The sequence below is a fragment of the Ictalurus punctatus genome, chromosome 4 (assembly GCF_001660625.3).
Source record: "Ictalurus punctatus breed USDA103 chromosome 4, Coco_2.0, whole genome shotgun sequence".
NCBI lineage: Eukaryota > Metazoa > Chordata > Actinopteri > Siluriformes > Ictaluridae > Ictalurus > Ictalurus punctatus.
In genome coordinates, this window is record NC_071284.1 from 16,942,567 (window position 1) to 16,964,128 (window position 21,562).

At 34.9% G+C, this 21,562-nt stretch overlaps 1 protein-coding gene across 3 annotated transcripts in view; it reads right to left on the bottom strand.

Annotated features, from left to right (window-relative positions):
- The window catches only part of srpra (SRP receptor subunit alpha), a 115,518-nt gene extending 98,458 nt beyond the window's left edge, over positions 1-17,060 (bottom strand). The window contains exon 1 of one of the 3 annotated variants that reach the window (XM_053678009.1): positions 16,427-17,060. In XM_053678009.1, coding sequence (XP_053533984.1) covers positions 16,427-16,549 — 123 coding nt within the window. In that variant the 5' untranslated portion in view covers positions 16,550-17,060. The remainder of the gene's footprint in view (positions 1-16,426) is intronic. The other 2 variants (XM_053678008.1, XM_053678007.1) reach the window with 2 other exon arrangements.
- Between the last annotated feature and the right edge of the window lie 4,502 nt (positions 17,061-21,562).

The window sequence follows — 21,562 nt, forward strand, 5'->3', positions numbered from 1 at the left end:
GGGTTCTTTTCTGTTTTGGACAAACAGTTGTGTAAAGTCTTAGTCTGAATTTATATTTGTAACACTCAGTTTGTGAATTTTATTTTAAATAATAAAATACATTTATAAAATAAAAATGGCACTGAAGGTTTATCCTGCCCGATCCTAAAAACTGTCCTAAAAACTCACTTTCACTGCACCTTGTGGTTTCTGTTACTCGCTGCCTTTAGATATATTATTAGAGAGAGAGATACTTTGTATATATTGTAACCTTAGTTTTGACAGGTATAGGTCAAAGGTCAAAAAGATACACATTCTAACTCTATATCTAGATCAAAGGTCATGATCATAAAAATATATATAGTTATGTTAAATCTGGATCACATACATTTCGTGACACAAACGTTACCATACCTGGTACGGCCATGTGTATTCCACCCACACACGTTGCACACATGGTCTAACACTCTGAGGTAGGTCATAAAAATATATAGTTATGTTAAATCGGGTTCCCATCTATTCCTGACACAAACGTTAATATACATGGAATGGCCATGTGTATTACACACAGACATCCAAACAAAAATATGACACACACAAACACACTTTATTTTCACATTATTTAAAAGGAATTTAAGTGTTATGTACTAAATTACCATAATTATGAACACAAGTTGTTAAGTTGACAATCATTTTTAAAATTACGTTTCTCCATATAGATTGTCTGCAGTAGAATGCAGTCTTTTAAACCAGAAAAAATGATTGCCTTTAAGTTTTATAACAATAGTAAGTAAAATCCAGTGTGATTTACATTACAAATCTCATACGTAACATCTCTGCAGGATTTATAGACGTTAAAGCACTGAATGAAATGAGCAATATAGACAAAAAAAAAAAAAAAACACTCTGTGTCTACTACTTTGATCTCTCTCATAGAACTATCCACAGTCCAAAGGCTGTGGAGCTAAAAGGCTACGTGTGCAAATGACAAAAGATTTTAAAAAATAAAATAAAAAAATGTATCAATACATGAAATTAGATTACACAATGTAGTTGAGGTTTACATGAATAAGCAGAAATGTAATCATGCTTATCTTTCCTATAGCACAAATGAAAAGCCCTCTCTAGATGAGCAGATTTGTCAAATGAAACTTTTTTCCTTCTTATCCACTGCTACGATAAACTAAAAGAGTAGATATTCAAATTACACTGCTAAATATGACTAGCATTAGCTACGTGTAGTAGTGCAAAATAGTCCATCAAATGTATTAGCAGGTGTAGCCTATACACGAGTGCACTATTGGTCATATCACTATTGAGAACATGCCCCAAATTCATTGCTTTAGTAGAATTTAATTGTAAGTGAAATGATACTCACATTGTAATGTCCTTAGTATTTGTTCAGTCTACAGGTCCTCTAACACTCTGTTAAATGAATAAATGTAAATGTACAACGTAAATTTTGTTTTAAATCAATTAATTCAGAAATTACACACAATATTAAGTTGATGTAATTATCAACATTATTATGTCAACACAACTTATCAAAATAATGTGTACAACTTTAAATATTTAATTAATTCAATAAATTAGAATTTTTATCTTGCAACCACACATTAAATTTAGATTGTGGGGGTTTGTTTTGTATAGCTCCGCTGTTAGAAAATACATGATGGTTGAATGTGAACATAAATGAGCAGAATGTAAGCTTGTGAAATAAAATAAACTTTATTGATTGCACTTTTGAGAAAATGGCATGACTTTGAATAAAAATTTACTGAAATAAATACTCTAAAATGTTGATGTACCCGAAGAAATGTAAAAAAAAAAAAAAAAAAAGAAAAAAAAAAAGTTTTTACATACCTTCTAAATAGGTCCCTTTAGGAGGTAAATGTTTTAAAGACAGTGTTTTATAAGCAACGCGCGTATTACATGCCTTCTAAACCTAACCCTTTAGGATGTAAAATGTTTAAAGTGCTGCTTAAAAGAATCGAGTTTTGTTTAAACTATAAGACACATTTTCCGGGGCGATGTCTTGTAGGCCTATACACACCGTCCTACACGTGTTTTCCCGAGGTGACAGTTCTGTAGATAGTGTAAATTTTACATTTATGAGCTCTGGTGTCAGTGTCTGAAGTGTGTGTGAGAGAGAGAGAGAGAGAGAGAGAGAGAGAGAGAGAGAGAGAGAGAGAGAGAGAGAGAGAGAGAGAGAGAGAGAGAGAGAGAGAGAGAGAGAGAGAGAGAGAGAGAGAGAGAGAGAGAGAGAGAGAGAGAGAGAGAGAGAGAGAGAGAGAGAGAGAGAGAGAGAGAGAGAGAGAGAGAGAGAGAGAGAGAGAGAGAGAGAGAGAGAGAGAGAGAGAGAGAGAGAGAGAGAGAGAGAGAGAGAGAGAGAGAGAGAGAGAGAGAGAGAGAGAGAGAGAGAGAGAGAGAGAGAGAGAGAGAGAGAGAGAGAGAGAGAGAGAGAGAGAGAGAGAGAGAGAGAGAGAGAGAGAGAGAGAGAGAGAGAGAGAGAGAGAGAGAGAGAGAGAGAGAGAGAGAGAGAGAGAGAGAGAGAGAGAGAGAGAGAGAGAGAGAGAGAGAGAGAGAGAGAGAGAGAGAGAGAGAGAGAGAGAGAGAGAGAGAGAGAGAGAGAGAGACATGTGTTTCCTGGGGGTTTGCTGACCAGAATGCTTACAGTGTGTTTATGTTAATGAATTAAGGGACGAGTCGTGTGTTTCAGGGTTTAACGATCCCTACCAATGTGTACATTTGTGGTTTAAGTGAATCTTTGTTTCTGAAATTACTTCTGTGGTAATTATCAGTTTGTGTAACTAATCTATCAGAAAATACTAGACCTGGTGACTGAATGTGGTAGATGTATTAGAATTTTGGACATGTTATGCATGTGTAGCTCCCTATGTGTATTATCTATGTGTAATCCTTCTGTCAAGAAATGAACAGACTGAGGTTTGTGAAATAATTGAACTATTTATTGGCTACGTTGTTGAGAAAAACACTGTGATGTGTAAAACATTTCTACAGTCCTTCAATGCTGTATGATGTCGTCGTTCTCTTTTACTGAAAGAAAGGTCAAAACCATCGGTGTTATTCGTTGTGGAGACTGAAGTGACAATATGTCTGAAGAAAATGAAAATATGTATTACATATCCTACCTTCTAACCAGGTTATTTTAAGGGTGAAAAAAACTTTTTTAAAGACGGTGTTTTAAAAGAGTCGTGCATTTTGTTTAAACTATAAACAAGATTTCAGAAAATGGTTCGTCAACGAGGATACTTACACAGAACTATCGCTAAATACATAGACAAAAGCTTATGCTTTGACATCCCATGTCCCAGCAGTACATTTATGACCTCTGGTGACCATGTGGGTGTGCGGGGGTGGGTGTGTTAGAGAGAGAGAGACACAGGTGTTCTTTTGGGGGTTTTGCTGACCAGAATACTTACAAATGTGTTTGTTAACGAATTAAAGGGAGTCGTGTGTCTCAGTGTTAAAATAATGGTTAAGACGTCGTAGTTAAAACACAGAAGAAACTCTGCAACTATCTGTTACAATGTCTGCTCCGAGAAATCCTAATACCGTTAGAAGATTGCTGTGTATTCACCAACAAGAGGACCTGTTGAAATGAGAGAGGACCTGACTTTTGCTCCAAAATTTTTTTAAAAAACCAAGAGGTTAGATTGACAATTTATTAATGAAGGTAATGTAAAGACGTTGTTGTTTAACCCTGAGCAGGGCGTCAACAACTCCAAAGATCGTGTCGGGGGTGGGGGATGGGAATAACAGTTCAGGCATATTTCCAACAGAACAGAATATTAGACATTTAGTGTAAACTAGTGTAAAAAAATATATAAAATGAATAAAAAAAAATCTCTGAAATATTTCAGTGAAAATAGTGGTCCATATTTAATGCATTATATTAGAAATGATAGTACAGTATTTGTTGATCAGTTACCAACTCGTACTTTATAATAATTTGTTTAGTAGCATCTGAATCTGGCAAATAACTTTTATTGCATTTAGGCATACAATAAAAGTTAATAAAAAAATTAGGAAGAAATGACTTGTGCACTACTGCTGCGGATATTAAGTCAAACCATTTTGTTCAAACTTCAGCATGACCCATAGAGAAGCAGAAACTTATGGCACCTTATGAATACCATGTGAAGGATTAAGTTGACTCGTCCCTTACAGTTACAAAGAGGATCACCTTCACACCAGCATCGATCCCCTCTTATCCCATTTCAACGTATAAGAAAAGGCAAAAAGTAATATAAGATGTATAAGAGTATAGTTATAAAATATAACACATTATGAGGAAGAAACATAAAATATTATTTAACAAGGTCTGCCGTTCATCCCTCTTAACTGTAAGAGCATCATCAGTATTGTACAGCAGTTGGGGAACAGTAGTTAGCTTTCAGATGTCAGATATAAAACAACTTTTTGAGTCACAGTGCCAAACTACTGGTATTATATTCGGATCCTTATTTTTCAGCATGAAGGACTGGCATTTATTTAATAGACAGATGGTACAGCCATATACTTGGTCAGAGGATTTAGGAATTTCTTTGAGAAAGGTTCATTGTTTTTGTTCTTTTATCATAGCTTCAGTTTGTATACTTACTTTGGTTAGTGACTTAAACTGTTTTATTAGGTATTGACAGATTTCATTAACAGGGAACGATGATAGGTGAAGATTTAGTTGGTATGCGTGTACAAAACAAAAATGTCTATATGTATATTTGTCTGCTATGTATCTGTTTAAACACTGCTGTAATGGCAATATAAAGGGAGAGAGATACCCATTTACTAATTCATAGAACCCCTTTCCACCTTTTCAAGTTCGTTATACATTTTTCTTTTCAAGCCTCGTGTTCAGACATTGCAAATCATCAGTCTGAAGGTTAAGGGTTACTTAGATTTTTGCTTCTTCAGCATCAAAAAAAGTCTAAACATTAATCTTATTATTAAACTCAGAAACAATATAACTGTCTGGTTGTGATCATAATAAAAGGCAACGTGAAAGGTGACTTAATTCCCAATGAGATTTCTCAATGTTCTATATGACCTTTCTACAGTATAAGCCATTAAGTTCTAGTGTCCAGCCATCATTACAGCACGGGAGAGGAAATCTCGTTTATCAGATGTGCGATGTACGTCTAGACAATCTGATAACAAACTACACACAACATTTATGTTGAGAAAATTCAGCTTGATCTTTGTTCTCATATAACAGTGGATCAGATCCATAGTTTACAGCATCTGTCCCACACGTATTTAATCTGTATTACGAGTACTGAACAAGTTAGAGGAGGAGAAAATGTAGATTTACTGTTCATTGGAACTTTATTGTTTATTTAGATCTGTCTTGATTCATTTTCATATTCAAATTTTTAAAAAAAATACATTTTATTATTACATCATAAAAAGTCTGGCATCTAATATAACGTATGAATGTAGGAACATGTATTTTCACCATTCGACTCTTTTCAGAAAATGGTCTTTCTCTGTTTCTTATGCACACAGAACCTACTTTTCTTTTCATAAAATCATACACCAATTTACTATTCCTGTATAGGGATTTGAGTAAATATAGATAAACTCATTAATGTACTGTAGCTCTCAGAGTTACTACACTACCCCACTTGGTAATTCAGACCATAACCTCATCTTGTTAACAGTACTTTCCTGCAGTTCAGTCTGTCCACAAGGAATAGGTACACTCAGTAACGATAGGGTTAGGCAATATATGCGCATCACTTTGTTTCAAAGATGGTGGAGATAAAGACACGGTGTGGAAAGTAATAATACAGATATCAGAAGGAATGACCTGTTTGAGCTGAGTGAATGAAAATCAGTAAACTAAAACACTTTATTAGTGGTTAATTAACACACCCTATTGCATCCTATAAGAGATTAATCACATTCATAGACAACAAACGCAATTCTACAACATGGATCTACACAAAATTACATGAACACACAACTATCTGTGATAGCCATAGTCAGGAGCTGGTAAGGAACACTTACTAGCACAGTAATCTTAATAAGTATTTAAATAGATATGTTAAATAGATATGATATTTAATAGATATTAGACTTTTTATGATGTAATAATAAAATGTATTTTTTTAAAATTTGAATATGAAAATGAATCAAGACAGATCTAAATAAACAATAAAGTTCCAATGAACAGTAAATCTACATTTTCTCCTCTAACTTGTTCAGTACTCGTAATACAGATTAAATACGTGTGGGACAGATGCTGTAAACTATGGATCTGATCCAATGTTATATGAGAACAAAGATCAAGCTGAATTTTCTCAACATAAATGTTGTGTGTAGTTTGTTATCAGATTGTCTAGACGTACATCGCACATCTGATAAACGAGATTTCCTCTCCCGTGCTGTAATAATGGCTGGACACTAGGACTTAATGGCTTATACTGTAGAAAGGTCATATAGAACATAGAGAAATCTCATTGGGAATTAAGTCACCTTTCACGTTGCCTTTTATTATGATCACAACCAGACAGTTATATTGTTTCTGAGTTTAATAATAAGATTAATGTTTAGACTTTTTTTGATGCTGAAGAAGCAAAAATCTAAGTAACCCTTAACCTTCAGACTGATGATTTGCAATGTCTGAACACGAGGCTTGAAAAGAAAAATGTATAACGAACTTGAAAAGGTGGAAAGGGGTTCTATGAATTAGTAAATGGGTATCTCTCTCCCTTTTATATCGCCATTACAGCAGTGTTTAAACAGATACATAGCAGACAAATATACATATAGACATTTTTGTTTTGTACACGCATACCAACTTAATCTTCACCTATCATCGTTCCCTGTTAATGAAATCTGTCAATACCTAATAAAACAGTTTAAGTCACTAACCAAAGTAAGTATACAAACTGAAGCTATGATAAAAGAACAAAAACAATGAACCTTTCTCAAAGAAATTCCTAAATCCTCTGACCAAGTATATGGCTGTACCATCTGTCTATTAAATAAATGCCAGTCCTTCATGCTGAAAAAGAAGGATCCAAATATAATACCAGTAGTTTGGCAATGTGACTCAAAAAGTTGTTTTATATCTGACATCTGAAAGCTAACTACTGTTCCCTAACTGCTGTACAATACTGATGATGCTCTTACAGTTAAGAGGGCTGAACGGCAGACCTTCTTAAATAATATTTTATGTTTCTTCCTCATAATGTGTTATTTTATAAATATACTCTTATACATCTTATATTACTTTTTGCCTGTTCTTATACGTTGAAATGGGATAAGAGGGGATCGATGCTGGTGTGAAGGTGATCCTGCACAAGGACATGTCTTTGTAACTGTAAGGGACGAGTCAACTTAATCCTTCACATGGTATTCATAAGGTGCCATAAGTTTCTGCTTCTCTATGGGTCATGCTGAAGTTTGAACAAAATGGTTTGACTTAATATCCGCAGCAGTAGTGCACAAGTCATTTCTTCCTAATTTTTTTATTAACTTTTATTGTATGCCTAAATGCAATAAAAGTTATTTGCCAGATTCAGATGCTACTAAACAAATTATTATAAAGTACGAGTTGGTAACTGATCAACAAATACTGTACTATCATTTCTAATATAATGCATTAAATATGGACCACTATTTTCACTGAAATATTTGAGATTTTTTTTTATTCATTTTATATTTTTTTTACACTAGTTTACACTAAATGTCTAATATTCTGTTGGAATATGGAATATGGAAATATGCCTGAACTGTTATTCCCATCCCCCACCCCCGACACGATCTTTGGAGTTGTTGACGCCCTGCTCAGGGTTAAACAACAACGTCTTTACATTACCTTCATTAATAAATTGTCAATCTAACCTCTTGGTTTTTTAAAAAAATTTTGGAGCAAAAGTCAGGTCCTCTCTCATTTCAACAGGTCCTCTTGTTGGTGAATACACAGCAATCTTCTAAGGGTATTAGGATTTCTCGGAGCAGACATTGTAACAGATAGTTGCAGAGTTTCTTCTGTGTTTTAACTACGACGTCTTAACCATTATTTTAACACTGAGACACACGACTCCCTTTAATTCGTTAACAAACACATTTGTAAGTATTCTGGTCAGCAAAACCCCCAAAAGAACACCTGTGTCTCTCTCTCTCTAACACACCCACCCCCGCACACCCACATGGTCACCAGAGGTCATAAATGTACTGCTGGGACATGGGATGTCAAAGCATAAGCTTTTGTCTATGTATTTAGCGATAGTTCTGTGTAAGTATCCTCGTTGACGAACCATTTTCTGAAATCTTGTTTATAGTTTAAACAAAATGCACGACTCTTTTAAAACACCGTCTTTAAAAAAGTTTTTTTCACCCTTAAAATAACCTGGTTAGAAGGTAGGATATGTAATACATATTTTCATTTTCTTCAGACATATTGTCACTTCAGTCTCCACAACGAATAACACCGATGGTTTTGACCTTTCTTTCAGTAAAAGAGAACGACGACATCATACAGCATTGAAGGACTGTAGAAATGTTTTACACATCACAGTGTTTTTCTCAACAACGTAGCCAATAAATAGTTCAATTATTTCACAAACCTCAGTCTGTTCATTTCTTGACAGAAGGATTACACATAGATAATACACATAGGGAGCTACACATGCATAACATGTCCAAAATTCTAATACATCTACCACATTCAGTCACCAGGTCTAGTATTTTCTGATAGATTAGTTACACAAACTGATAATTACCACAGAAGTAATTTCAGAAACAAAGATTCACTTAAACCACAAATGTACACATTGGTAGGGATCGTTAAACCCTGAAACACACGACTCGTCCCTTAATTCATTAACATAAACACACTGTAAGCATTCTGGTCAGCAAACCCCCAGGAAACACATGACTCTCTCTCTCTCTCTCTAACACACCCACACACACGCACGCACGCACACCCCCACACCCACATACACACACACTTCAGATGTGTAGGACACTGTGTATAGGCCTACAAGACATTGCCCGGAAAATGTGTCTTCTAGTTTAAACAAAACTCTCGATTCTTTTAAGCAGCACTTTAAACATTTTACATCCTAAAGGGTTAGGTTTAGAAGGCATGTAATACGCGCGTTGCTTATAAAACACCGTCTTTAAAACGTTTACCTCCTAAAGGGACCTATTTAGAAGGTATGTAAAAACTTTTTTTTTCTTTTTTTTTTTTTTTTTACATTTCTTCGGGTATATCAATGTTTTAGAGTATTTATTTCAGTACATTTTTATTCAAAGTCATGCCATTTTCTCAAAAGTGCAATCAATAAAGTTTAATTTATTTCACAAGCTTACATTCTGCTCATTTATTTTCACATTCAACCATCATGTATTTTCTAACAGCGGAGCTATACAAAACAAACCCCCACAATCTAAATTTAATGTGTGGTTGCAAGATAAAAATTCTAATTTACTGAATTAATTAAATATTTAAAGTCGTACACATTATTTTGATGAGTTGTGTTGACATAATAATGTTGATAATTACATCTACTTAACATTGTGTGTAATTTCTGAATTAATTGATTTAAAACTAAATTTACGTTGTAGTACATTTACATTTATTCATTTAACAGAGTGTTAGAGGACCTGTAGACTGAACAAATACTAAGGACATTACAATGTGATTATCATTTCACTTACCATTAAATTCTACTAAAGCAATGAATTTGGGGGCATGTTCTCAATAGTGATATGACCAGCAGTGGACTCGTGTATAGGCTACACCTGCTAATACATTTGATGGACTATTTTGCACTAGTACACGTAGCTAATGCTAGTCATATTTAGCAGTGTAATTTGAATATCTACTCTTTAGTTTACCGTAGCAGTGGATAAGAAGGAAAAAGTTTCATTTGACAAATCTGTTCATCTAGAGAGGGCTTTTCATTTGTGCTATAGGAAAGATAAGAATGATTACATTTCTGCTTATTCATGTAAACCTCAACTACATTGTGTAATCTAATTTCATGTATTGATACATTTTTTATTTTATTTTTAAAAAATTTTTGTCATTCGCACACGTAGCCTTCTAGCTCCACAGCCTTTGGACTGTGGATAGTTCTATGAGAGAGATCAAAGTAGTAGACAGAGTGTTTATTTTTTGTCTATATTGCTCATTTCATTCAGTGCTTTAACGTCTATAAATCCTGCAGAGATGTTACGTATGAGATTTGTAATGTAAATCACGCTGGATTTTACTTACTATTGTTATAAAACTTAAAGGCAGTCATTTTTCCTGGTTTAAAAGACTGCATTCTACTGCAGACAATCTAAATGGAAAAACGTAATTTTAAAAATGATTGTCAACTTAACAACTTGTGTTCATAATTATGGTAATTTAGTACAAAACTCTTAAATTCCTTTTAAATAATGTGAAAATAAAGTGCGTTTGTGTGTGTCATATTTTTGTTTGGATGTGTAATACACATGGCCGTACCATGTATAGTAACATTTGTGTCAGGAATGGACGGGAACCCGATTTAACATAACTAGTAACGTTTGTGTCAGGAATAGATGGGAACCCGATTTAACATAACTATATATATTTTTATGACCTACCACAGAGTGTTAGAAAGAACATGTGTGCAACGTGTGTGGGGTGGAAAACATATGGCCGTACCAGGTATGGTAACGTTTCTGTCACGAATGGATGTGATCCAGATTTAACATAACTATATATATTTTTATGATCATGACCTTTGATCTAGATATAGAGAGTTAGAATGTGTATCTTTTTGACCTTTGACCTATACCTGTCAAAACTAAGGTTACAATATATACAAAGTATCTCTCTCTATTATTTTACTTTTAATCATAGTGTTTTAATTAGACATTACAGATCTTACTCGTGCTACACTCTGTATCAGTGTGTCTGCATCATGCATGAGGAGCAACACGGCCTTGTTACTAACACATCACTTCCATTATAATAATAAACGACAGTGCAAGAGCACAAATACAACATAATGACAATAAACTGGAATTAAACTAAGCCTTTGAAGCAACTCGTGACCACATCACTGGCATGTTTCCGTGCTGCAGAAACTCTGCTTTATAAAGTTTATAAACCTTCTCGGTGGTGTTTAAAATAAAATGCTACCCTGCCTTAGAGGATTTCACCTCCGTCTGATGAGGACTTAGGTCACGTTGGGGAAAAAAAAGGTAATGCTGACAGAAACAGTAAACTGAAGAAAGTCATAGTCGGTGACTGAGGCTAAAGCTAGCGGCGTCGCATTACGTGCGTGTGACGTCAAGCGCCGTCGACTAGGAAGTGGCTTATACTTCCGGTTAGTAAAAACCTGCTAATGTTCCCTTTGAGATGATATTACCTTTCTAAAATCCACACACTAGATTGTAGAGTAGTCCGTGCACAATGTAATTATATAGTACGTCATTTGGGACAAAACTTTAGTATTTACTCTCCGAAGCGTGCTTTCGAAACCAAAGCAACGTAATGAGTAAACGTACCCCGTGCCACGCACAGACCAACTAATCAATAATGAGATTCATTGACAATGATTTTCATAATCGATTTTAGCGATTAGTTGTTGCAGCTCATATATTAGTATTTATGCATTACTTTGTATGGATGCACAAAAAACTACAGTCCTAAATTAATAATAACTTACTTTCACTGCACATTGTGGTTTCTGTTCATCACTGCTTTTAGGCATATTCATTTACTTCTGTTTATTTTTGATTATAGTGTTTTAATTAGACATTACAGATCTTACTCGTGCTCCCACTGTGCATCACCGCGTCTACACCGTGAATGAGGAGCAACACATACTCATTACCAATAGATCCCTCCTGTTATAATAAACAACAGAAGTTACACTGCAAGCATGCAGATACAGCACATAACAATAAACTTAAATTAAACTAAACCTTTTATGCAACTTGCACCAGTTTTCCAAAGCCCTTGTACACAGTGGAGCATTTTGGATATAAACATAACTGTCTTCATGCATCACTGTCGTGCTTCCCTGCTACACATCCTCCACTTTGTAAATTTTGATATTCTCCACAGTGTTTAATATAAAATGCTCCCCTGACTTAAAAGACTTGCACATTGCACACTTTCTTCCTCAGTCACTTAACCATCTCCATCTGATGGTGAGTGAGGTCATGTTGGGTATAAAAGGTAATGTTGACAAAAACAGTAAACTGAACAAAGTCATTTTTCATTGACTCTGGGTATCTACTAAAGCTAGCAGGGTCACATTATGTGCGTATGATGTCATGCGCCATCTGCTAGGAAATGGCTTATAATTCCGTTTAGTAAAAAACGGAACGCTAGTGTTCCATTTGAGATGATACTACCTTAAAATGCATACACTAGATGGTAGACTACATAGCGTAAGTGTATAGCACGTCATTTGAGACGCAACTTAAGTATTTACTCTCCGTATTTGCAACAGAATTAACGTAGTGAGTAAATGTACCCCGTGCCGCTCACAGACCAACTTATTAGAGCAGGGCTCTACAGTGCGACCATTTCACTCGCATTTGCGACTGAAAAGTACTTTGCTTGACTTTGAAAAATATTTGGTCACACCGGTGCGAGTGGCCTGTTCGGAGCTGTATAATACAATCGTAATAAAAACTATAGGAAGTCCAAAATGCATCTACACCGCACTTAGCTACTTTCGCACTGCTTTTCATCACCTCAGTCAACTGAACAAGTGTGTAAATACTGCAAAGAAGCCATTAAGATGAGAAGAGTATCACTGAACATTATCTGCTTCTCTCAACTTGCCAATCTCACAAACCGCCATCTTTTATTGATCATGCAAAATGACCTGAACCTGTGACTGTGCTACATGCTCGTGTAGCCACAGCGGTGTCAGGCGGAGCAAATTAAGAATAATGTTAACGCTACAAGGTGGGTGTAATTCAAACTTCTTTATTAAATAATTCCTCACCAATCATAATCAAGAGTAGCAACTGTTCAGTCTGCAAACATGCACTACACTGCCGTTCTCCTTCACTAACTCTAATTGACAGCGCAATCACTTCATTTAAACTCATGGTTGCTAGAAAAGTCAACCCTAATTTCCATGTTTTGCTTTAGACTCCCAAAACACACAATATTATCAGCAGATATGGCAACATTGTACTGGGGGAACCTATCTAAAAGGAACAACTGATAAACAAACAAAAAAACTTATAAAATACAAAAGATAGAAAATGTGCTTAGTTATAAATAAATCATTTAATAGAAAAAATATCATAATAAACGCATAAAATATAAATAAAATGAGAAATTAAATGTTTAATTACTATGGGTTGCATTTAATATAAATTTGACATTAAGCTTAGTTCACTATTTCCTTAGAAGGCTATTAGCCTTGTTTTTCCTAATATGGATCATGTTTGTGTTAGTCTATTTTTAAATAGGTTTTAAATACTTTTAAATTTTTATTGTTCAAGATATTTAAAAATAAAATATTTACGCTTGTTTATTCATCAGTTAACCAACAGTATTTCTCATTGCTATTATTTCAATTCAATTTACAGTGACCATGAGCAGAGAGCTTATATTTTACTGTTTATGACAGACCTCCTGATTAAAGCATATACAAAAAAAAAAAAAAGATTGGTATCTTTCAGTTTCAGTCGATCAAGATGACAAGAAATTGGTATCGGCTGTAAAAATCCTGATCGGGGCATCAGTAACTAACACCATTAAACTAAAGTGCTTTGCATCTGGCAGGTAAATGAACTCAGCCAATAACATCCCATGAGATTATTCACATATATACACACAATATAGGCACAGCAGTTTGAGAACTGGCTCCAGCCCAGAACCATGACAGTGGAAAATGGCTAATAGTGTAGCTTTAAATTTTATTAGATTTGTTTACAAGCTGGAACAGGTTAACGGTTGTTGTTTTTTTGCATACAGTCTGTAAAATTAACTGAAAATATCAAATTTTGTTTATCAGAAGGTACATTAATTTGTCATGGCTCATACTATGTTCCTAAATTCTGCCATAATTGACAAGCTCAAGTTTTCTCATGCCTACTTATGCGTTATATTGTGGCACATTAATGTTACCATTTCTACAAAAAAAAAATAAAAATCTAAACTTCAACTCCTAAATTTTTGACTGTGCTCCTAAATTTTTGTCATTTGTAACAAGTGCTCCTAAAAGAAATTGTTACCGTAGAGCCCTGTAGAGATGCACCAATGTATCAATGCTAAATTGCGAAGCGTTTGAGTTTTCTCATAAGCTTTTGAGTCTCACAAATTTCGATGTTTCGCCATTAAAAAGGAAGTCATTATAACTCAAACATACAATGTCCAATCTACTCTAAACTTCACGTTTGATAAAAGCCCGGGCATGAAGATATCTACAGCCCAATAATCTGTTGTAGTCATAGTACCACCTACTTGCAACAACCATTTCCAGGCTTCATACTTTAAAAAGCACCTCCCAGAGATTTAATCAGATCAGTTGTTATCACTCAAGCAAACAATGCCTAATCTTCCCAAAACTTCACATTTGATACAAATCATAGCCTTAAGACATCTACATGCCAATATTAAGTTATAGTCATAGCATGACCTGCTGGCAACAGAAAGTGCCTTGGGCACTATGATGCACTCCTATAAACATATTAATATATACCACCAAGTGGTAAATATGCCAGCAATATATTAGAGACATGTTGCAGCATGCTAGCAACACTTAGCTAAGTGCTAAAGCATACTATTACTGGTATTAAACAGGAAGTTGTTATAACTCAAACATACAATGTCAATCTGTACCAAACTTCACATATTTGATATGAATCCTGCCCCAAGGACATCTACGTGCCAATATTCAGTTGTAGTCATAGTACCACTTACTGGCAATAAGAAAATTTCAGAAACAACTATATAAATTCTAAAAAGAAAAATGGAATGGCTTTCCCCTGGCAGAGCAGCCCCAACGTGCGAGGGTTCGTTTATCGCTGCTTGCAGCTTTAATTATATATTGTATTTTGTTTGACGATCTAAAACTATTTAGAATGAGATATAGACAAAAAAAAGAAGAAATCAGGATGGCAGGATTGAAGCAGTGGTAGCTCAGTGGTTAAGACGTTGGACAACTGATCGGAAGGTTCTGAGTTCAAATCCAAGCACTGCCAAGCTGCCACTGCTGGGCCCTTGAGCAAGGCCCTTAACATCACCTGCTCAGCTGTATAAATGAAATAGATGCAAGTCACCCTCAACAAGAGCATATGCCAAATGCATTCATGCAAATATAGCCTGTTGATAATATAGTCTGTTATAGTCTGTTTTAAGTGAATGTAAACAGTTTGGGGGAAATTTCTTTATTCAATTTCCGTAGTATTTCTTACTTGAATACTACTAGGCCTACCTGAGAAAACATATCGTTATCATAAAATAAGATTGCAGTCATATCACCCACCCCTAAACATTATCATTTGGTGATTCCGGTCTTGAATTCCAAGTAAAATGTATTTCTTAATAAATATTTACAAATATTATAAGTAAATATTATAAACCCTGCTAATATGCTTTTTTATATATATAAAAAAAAAAAAGTTAAAAGAACAGATCTGTGTTCAGAAATTAGTTTGTCGTCATTAACAGGCAGATAAAAGCAGTACAAGCATGAAGCTTGTTGTTGTGACATGCTGCTAAATGTAACTCTACTCGTACTCTCTCTCAGACTATGTAACTGTGGGGGATAGGCATAAAATATTTGAAATGTCAACTTGAACTGGAGGACCCAATATATACAATATACAACAACAAAACAGGTTCATTTGTATTTTCACACACTTAATATACAAGTAATATAATAAAAGTTCTACATATACCTCTATATCCCTTTTAACTTTGAAATAATTTTGATAGGAAACTAGCGGAGGTGCTGATGACATGAAATAAAAATATTTATGGAAATGGCAAGACGTAATAGTGGTATTTTTGTTACCTTTATGTTGCCACTGGTTTGTGAAGGTTAAAATAATAATTTAACAGCAATTTAAAATCTTTTTAAATTTAATTACTTTCTGGACTCGGATTGAGTCTAACTCGGCCCCTTTTGGACTCGGACAGTTAAGGAGATATCGACTCGAACGCGACAAAGGTGGACTCGGACCCAACACTACTACAAGATATGACAAACAGAAACAGATGAACTTCTTTCCAAAAGTAAAAATCGTCCGTATTTTTCCAAGACCAATTCGTGCAACGTTTTGTTAACTAGAGCACTAATTAAAGAAAGACTCGTGGTTAATTTTCAGACTTGCATCATAACTTGCTAGACGCTTGCTAATACGGAAAGCACGGAAGGTCGACGCGAAGGCACTGCGCATTAAATAAATATTTATCTGCATTCAAAATCTTACATGGCAGCTGTCTTTTGAAACTTACCTGAAGAATTACGGAGCGGATGAGAGCGTTTATAGGGCCTGTAAAAGATTCAGTTACCCCAGCCCCCTGAAAACACCACAACACTATACCCCCCTTACTGAAGATGGCGAAGAAGTCCAACATCTTACTAAAGCAGACTTAATTTTATACTATGAAGAACGAAACTAACACTAAAATGGCAAAATAAGTGTGTGTGTGTGTGTGTGTGTATAAATAAATGAATGGGACTTAAACGCCGTATGGACTATCTTTATTTCCCCCACTGAATTCCTGACCACTAGTAGTCACAGCTCCGCATTTAGCCACGTCAGTAACAAAAAACAGGAAATGACGTTTCTTCCTCTGACACAAAAGGTGTGTTCGACTTCGGCTGCATGTAACCGATCGGCGAGAGTTTCCACTTGCAGTCAAGTCGGACATTTTCTGCTTCCCGCAGTGACGCTCGCGCGGTGTTTGCTTTCTTTATCGCAGACAAAGCGGATTATGCCGACACGATTTTAGGCCCGATTTGAGATCGCCGACAAAAGCCCGAAATCATAGGCAAATCACAGCAATGTATGAATTATGAAAGACGCGATCTGAGAGAAGCATCGACGCGTCGCCGATGTTAGCGAGACATCTAGCATGTTAAATATCTGGACCTGTATGCGATTCCAAATCACGTAATTTGACATTTGTTTTGACTGAATATAGCTACAGCGTTGACCTACAGCCACTGAGAGCAAGAAATTGGCCACGGCCGGGAAGTTTCAGTGGGAGGAGTTGTGATGTACTGGTTTGACTTTGGGTGTTCGATATTCGCAGAAATGCGCAATTTAAGGGACCATCTCTAAAGTTACATACGACGTTGGTATACACGTTTCTAACTTTAATGGCATTTGAAGGGAATGACTTACAGTCCCACAACCAACTGTAAAGTGTTCATGTAGGTGTCAGCTATAACACACACCTTTTAGATTTTTGTTATATTTAACCCTACAATCCATGAACCAAAAAACCTACACGAATACATAAAGGTGGGTCAAAATGACCCACTTTTGAATGAATCATTTTCTTCAAACAAAAAATGTATTATTAATGAAATAATTAAAAGTACTGACAGTACATGAAAGTTTCAATATTTCAAAGATGTTTATTTGTTTTCTGCATTTTATATCTGTCATCTGGCCACCTGATAACTGCCTTGTCGACTCAACCGACATTTTTGAAAACTGTATAGGGAACTGTGTGTAGAGAGAGAGAGAGCGAGTGAGTGAGTGAGTTAAAAACTAATTGATTACTGAGCAATTTGATAAGTTTATTATTATCTTTTTTCAGATTGAATGTCACCACTGCAGGTGGTTCCATGTGGAATGTCTTTCCATGTCAGAGAAGCAGTTCAACAAGGCTCAAAAAGTTGACTGGCAATGCTGTAAATAATGTTAAATTCATTTGGCTCCCATCTACAATATGTCTAAGCATGTACATAAATAAATTCAACTGTACACAGTTCCCTATGTACAGTTTTCAAAAAATTGCACTCAGTTACCAAAAATGTCTGTTTGTGTAGGTTTTTTGGTTCGTGCATTGTAGGGTTAAATAACAAAAATCTAAAAGGTGTGCGTTATAGGTGACACCTACATGAATACTATACAGTTGGTTTTGTGACTGTAAGTCATTCTCTTCCAGTGCTATTGAGCTTTAAATTATGGTATATTTTATGTATGAGCCCATTTGGTAGTGAAATTCATATCAAATTTACATATGATTTAATAGTTTATTTTGTTAAATATCAAAACTCTAAAAGGTGTGCGGTATAGCTGATACCTACATGAACATTTAAAGTTCGTTTTGTGATTGTAAGTCATTCTCTTCAAATGCTATTGAGCTTTAAATTATGGTATATTTTGTGTATGGGCCCTTTTGGTACTGAAATTCATGTCAAATTTACATATGATTTCATAGTTTATTTTAGTAAATATATAAAATCTAAAAGGTGTGCATCATAGCTGACACCTTCATGAATATTATACTGTTTGTTTTATGACTGGAAGTCATTCCCAATGCTATTGAAGTTAGTAACCTGTATACCAGTGTCATATGTAACTTTAGAGACAGTCCCTTCATTTGCGTATCTGCAAATATCCAACGTCCAACATCAAGCCAACTTTATGCCAGCTCCTGATGTACCTGCAACAGAACATAAATGCTTACAAGAGAGGCTGCAAGACTGCCTATATGAAGTGTATTTTTTAAAAAAATATTTATTGTAAGGACACTCAGGACATAATTACTACTTGAGACTTACTCATAGATTTATCACTCTTGCTCACAACTCTCACATGTGTCATAGTAAATATCAGACCTGAACTCTGTCACAAATAATATCCAACTTCATTCACACATTCATGATTTCTTAGTCTATCAATCTTCTCACATGCACACTATACATTTTGGATGTAAAGTATTAATAAAGTCCTAAGTAGCCTCTCGTATATCAGAGAGAGAAATAGTTGGTATATATTGTAACCTTAGTTTTGACAGGTATAGGTCAAAGGTCAAAAAGATACACATTCTAACTCTCTATATCTAGATCAAAGGTCATGATCATAAATATATTTATAGTTATGTTAAATCTGGATCACATCCATTCGTTACCATACCTGGTACGGCCATATGTTTTCCACCCACACAAGTTGCACACGTTCTTTCTTTTCACATAGAATATGAAACTCTCTGAGGTAGGTCATAAAAATATATATAGTTATGTTAAATCTGGATCACATCCATTCGTGACACAAACGTTACCATACCTGGTACGGCCATATGTTTTCCACCCACACAAGTTGCACACACATGTTCTTTCTAACACTCTGTGGTAGCTCATAAAAATATATATAGTTATGTTAAATCTGGATCACATCCATTCGTGACACAAACGTTACCATACCTGGTACGGCCATATGTTTTCCACCCACACAAGTTGCACACACGTTCTTTCTTTTCACATAGAATATGAAACTCTCTGAGGTAGGTCATAAAAATATATATAGTTATGTTAAATCGGGTTCCCATCTATTCCTGACACAAACGTTACTAGTTATGTTAAATCGGGTTCCCGTCCATTCCTGACACAAATGTTACTATACATGGTACGGCCATGTGTATTACACATCCAAACAAAAATATGACACACACAAACGCACTTTATTTTCACATTATTTAAAAGGAATTTAAGAGTTTTGTACTAAATTACCATAATTATGAACACAAGTTGTTAAGTTGACAATCATTTTTAAAATTACGTTTTTCCATTTAGATTGTCTGCAGTAGAATGCAGTCTTTTAAACCAGGAAAAATGACTGCCTTTAAGTTTTATAACAATAGTAAGTAAAATCCAGCGTGATTTACATTACAAATCTCATACGTAACATCTCTGCAGGATTTATAGACGTTAAAGCACTGAATGAAATGAGCAATATAGACAAAAAATAAACACTCTGTGTCTACTACTTTGATCTCTCTCATAGAACTATCCACAGTCCAAAGGCTGTGGAGCTAGAAGGCTACGTGTGCGAATGACAAAAAATTTTTAAAAATAAAATAAAAAATGTATCAATACATGAAATTAGATTACACAATGTAGTTGAGGTTTACATGAATAAGCAGAAATGTAATCATTCTTATCTTTCCTATAGCACAAATGAAAAGCCCTCTCTAGATGAACAGATTTGTCAAATGAAACTTTTTCCTTCTTATCCACTGCTACGGTAAACTAAAGAGTAGATATTCAAATTACACTGCTAAATATGACTAGCATTAGCTACGTGTACTAGTGCAAAATAGTCCATCAAATGTATTAGCAGGTGTAGCCTATACACGAGTCCACTGCTGGTCATATCACTATTGAGAACATGCCCCCAAATTCATTGCTTTAGTAGAATTTAATGGTAAGTGAAATGATAATCACATTGTAATGTCCTTAGTATTTGTTCAGTCTACAGGTCCTCTAACACTCTGTTAAATGAATAAATGTAAATGTACTACAACGTAAATTTAGTTTTAAATCAATTAATTCAGAAATTACACACAATGTTAAGTAGATGTAATTATCAACATTATTATGTCAACACAACTCATCAAAATAATGTGTACGACTTTAAATATTTAATTAATTCAGTAAATTAGAATTTTTATCTTGCAACCACACATTAAATTTAGATTGTGGGGGTTTGTTTTGTATAGCTCCGCTGTTAGAAAATACATGATGGTTGAATGTGAAAATAAATGAGCAGAATGTAAGCTTGTGAAATAAATTAAACTTTATTGATTGCACTTTTGAGAAAATGGCATGACTTTGAATAAAAATGTACTGAAATAAATACTCTAAAACATTGATATACCCGAAGAAATGTAAAAAAAAAAAAAAAAAGAAAAAAAAAGTTTTTACATACCTTCTAAATAGGTCCCTTTAGGAGGTAAACGTTTTAAAGACGGTGTTTTATAAGCAACGCGCGTATTACATGCCTTCTAAACCTAACCCTTTAGGATGTAAAATGTTTAAAGTGCTGCTTAAAAGAATCGAGAGTTTTGTTTAAACTAGAAGACACATTTTCCGGGCAATGTCTTGTAGGCCTATACACAGTGTCCTACACATCTGAAGTGTGTGTGTATGTGGGTGTGGGGGTGTGCGTGCGTGTGTGTGGGTGTGTTAGAGAGAGAGAGAGAGAGTCATGTGTTTCCTGGGGGTTTGCTGACCAGAATGCTTACAGTGTGTTTATGTTAATGAATTAAGGGACGAGTCGTGTGTTTCAGGGTTTAACGATCCCTACCAATGTGTACATTTGTGGTTTAAGTGAATCTTTGTTTCTGAAATTACTTCTGTGGTAATTATCAGTTTGTGTAACTAATCTATCAGAAAATACTAGACCTGGTGACTGAATGTGGTAGATGTATTAGAATTTTGGACATGTTATGCATGTGTAGCTCCCTATGTGTATTATCTATGTGTAATCCTTCTGTCAAGAAATGAACAGACTGAGGTTTGTGAAATAATTGAACTATTTATTGGCTACGTTGTTGAGAAAAACACTGTGATGTGTAAAACATTTCTACAGTCCTTCAATGCTGTATGATGTCGTCGTTCTCTTTTACTGA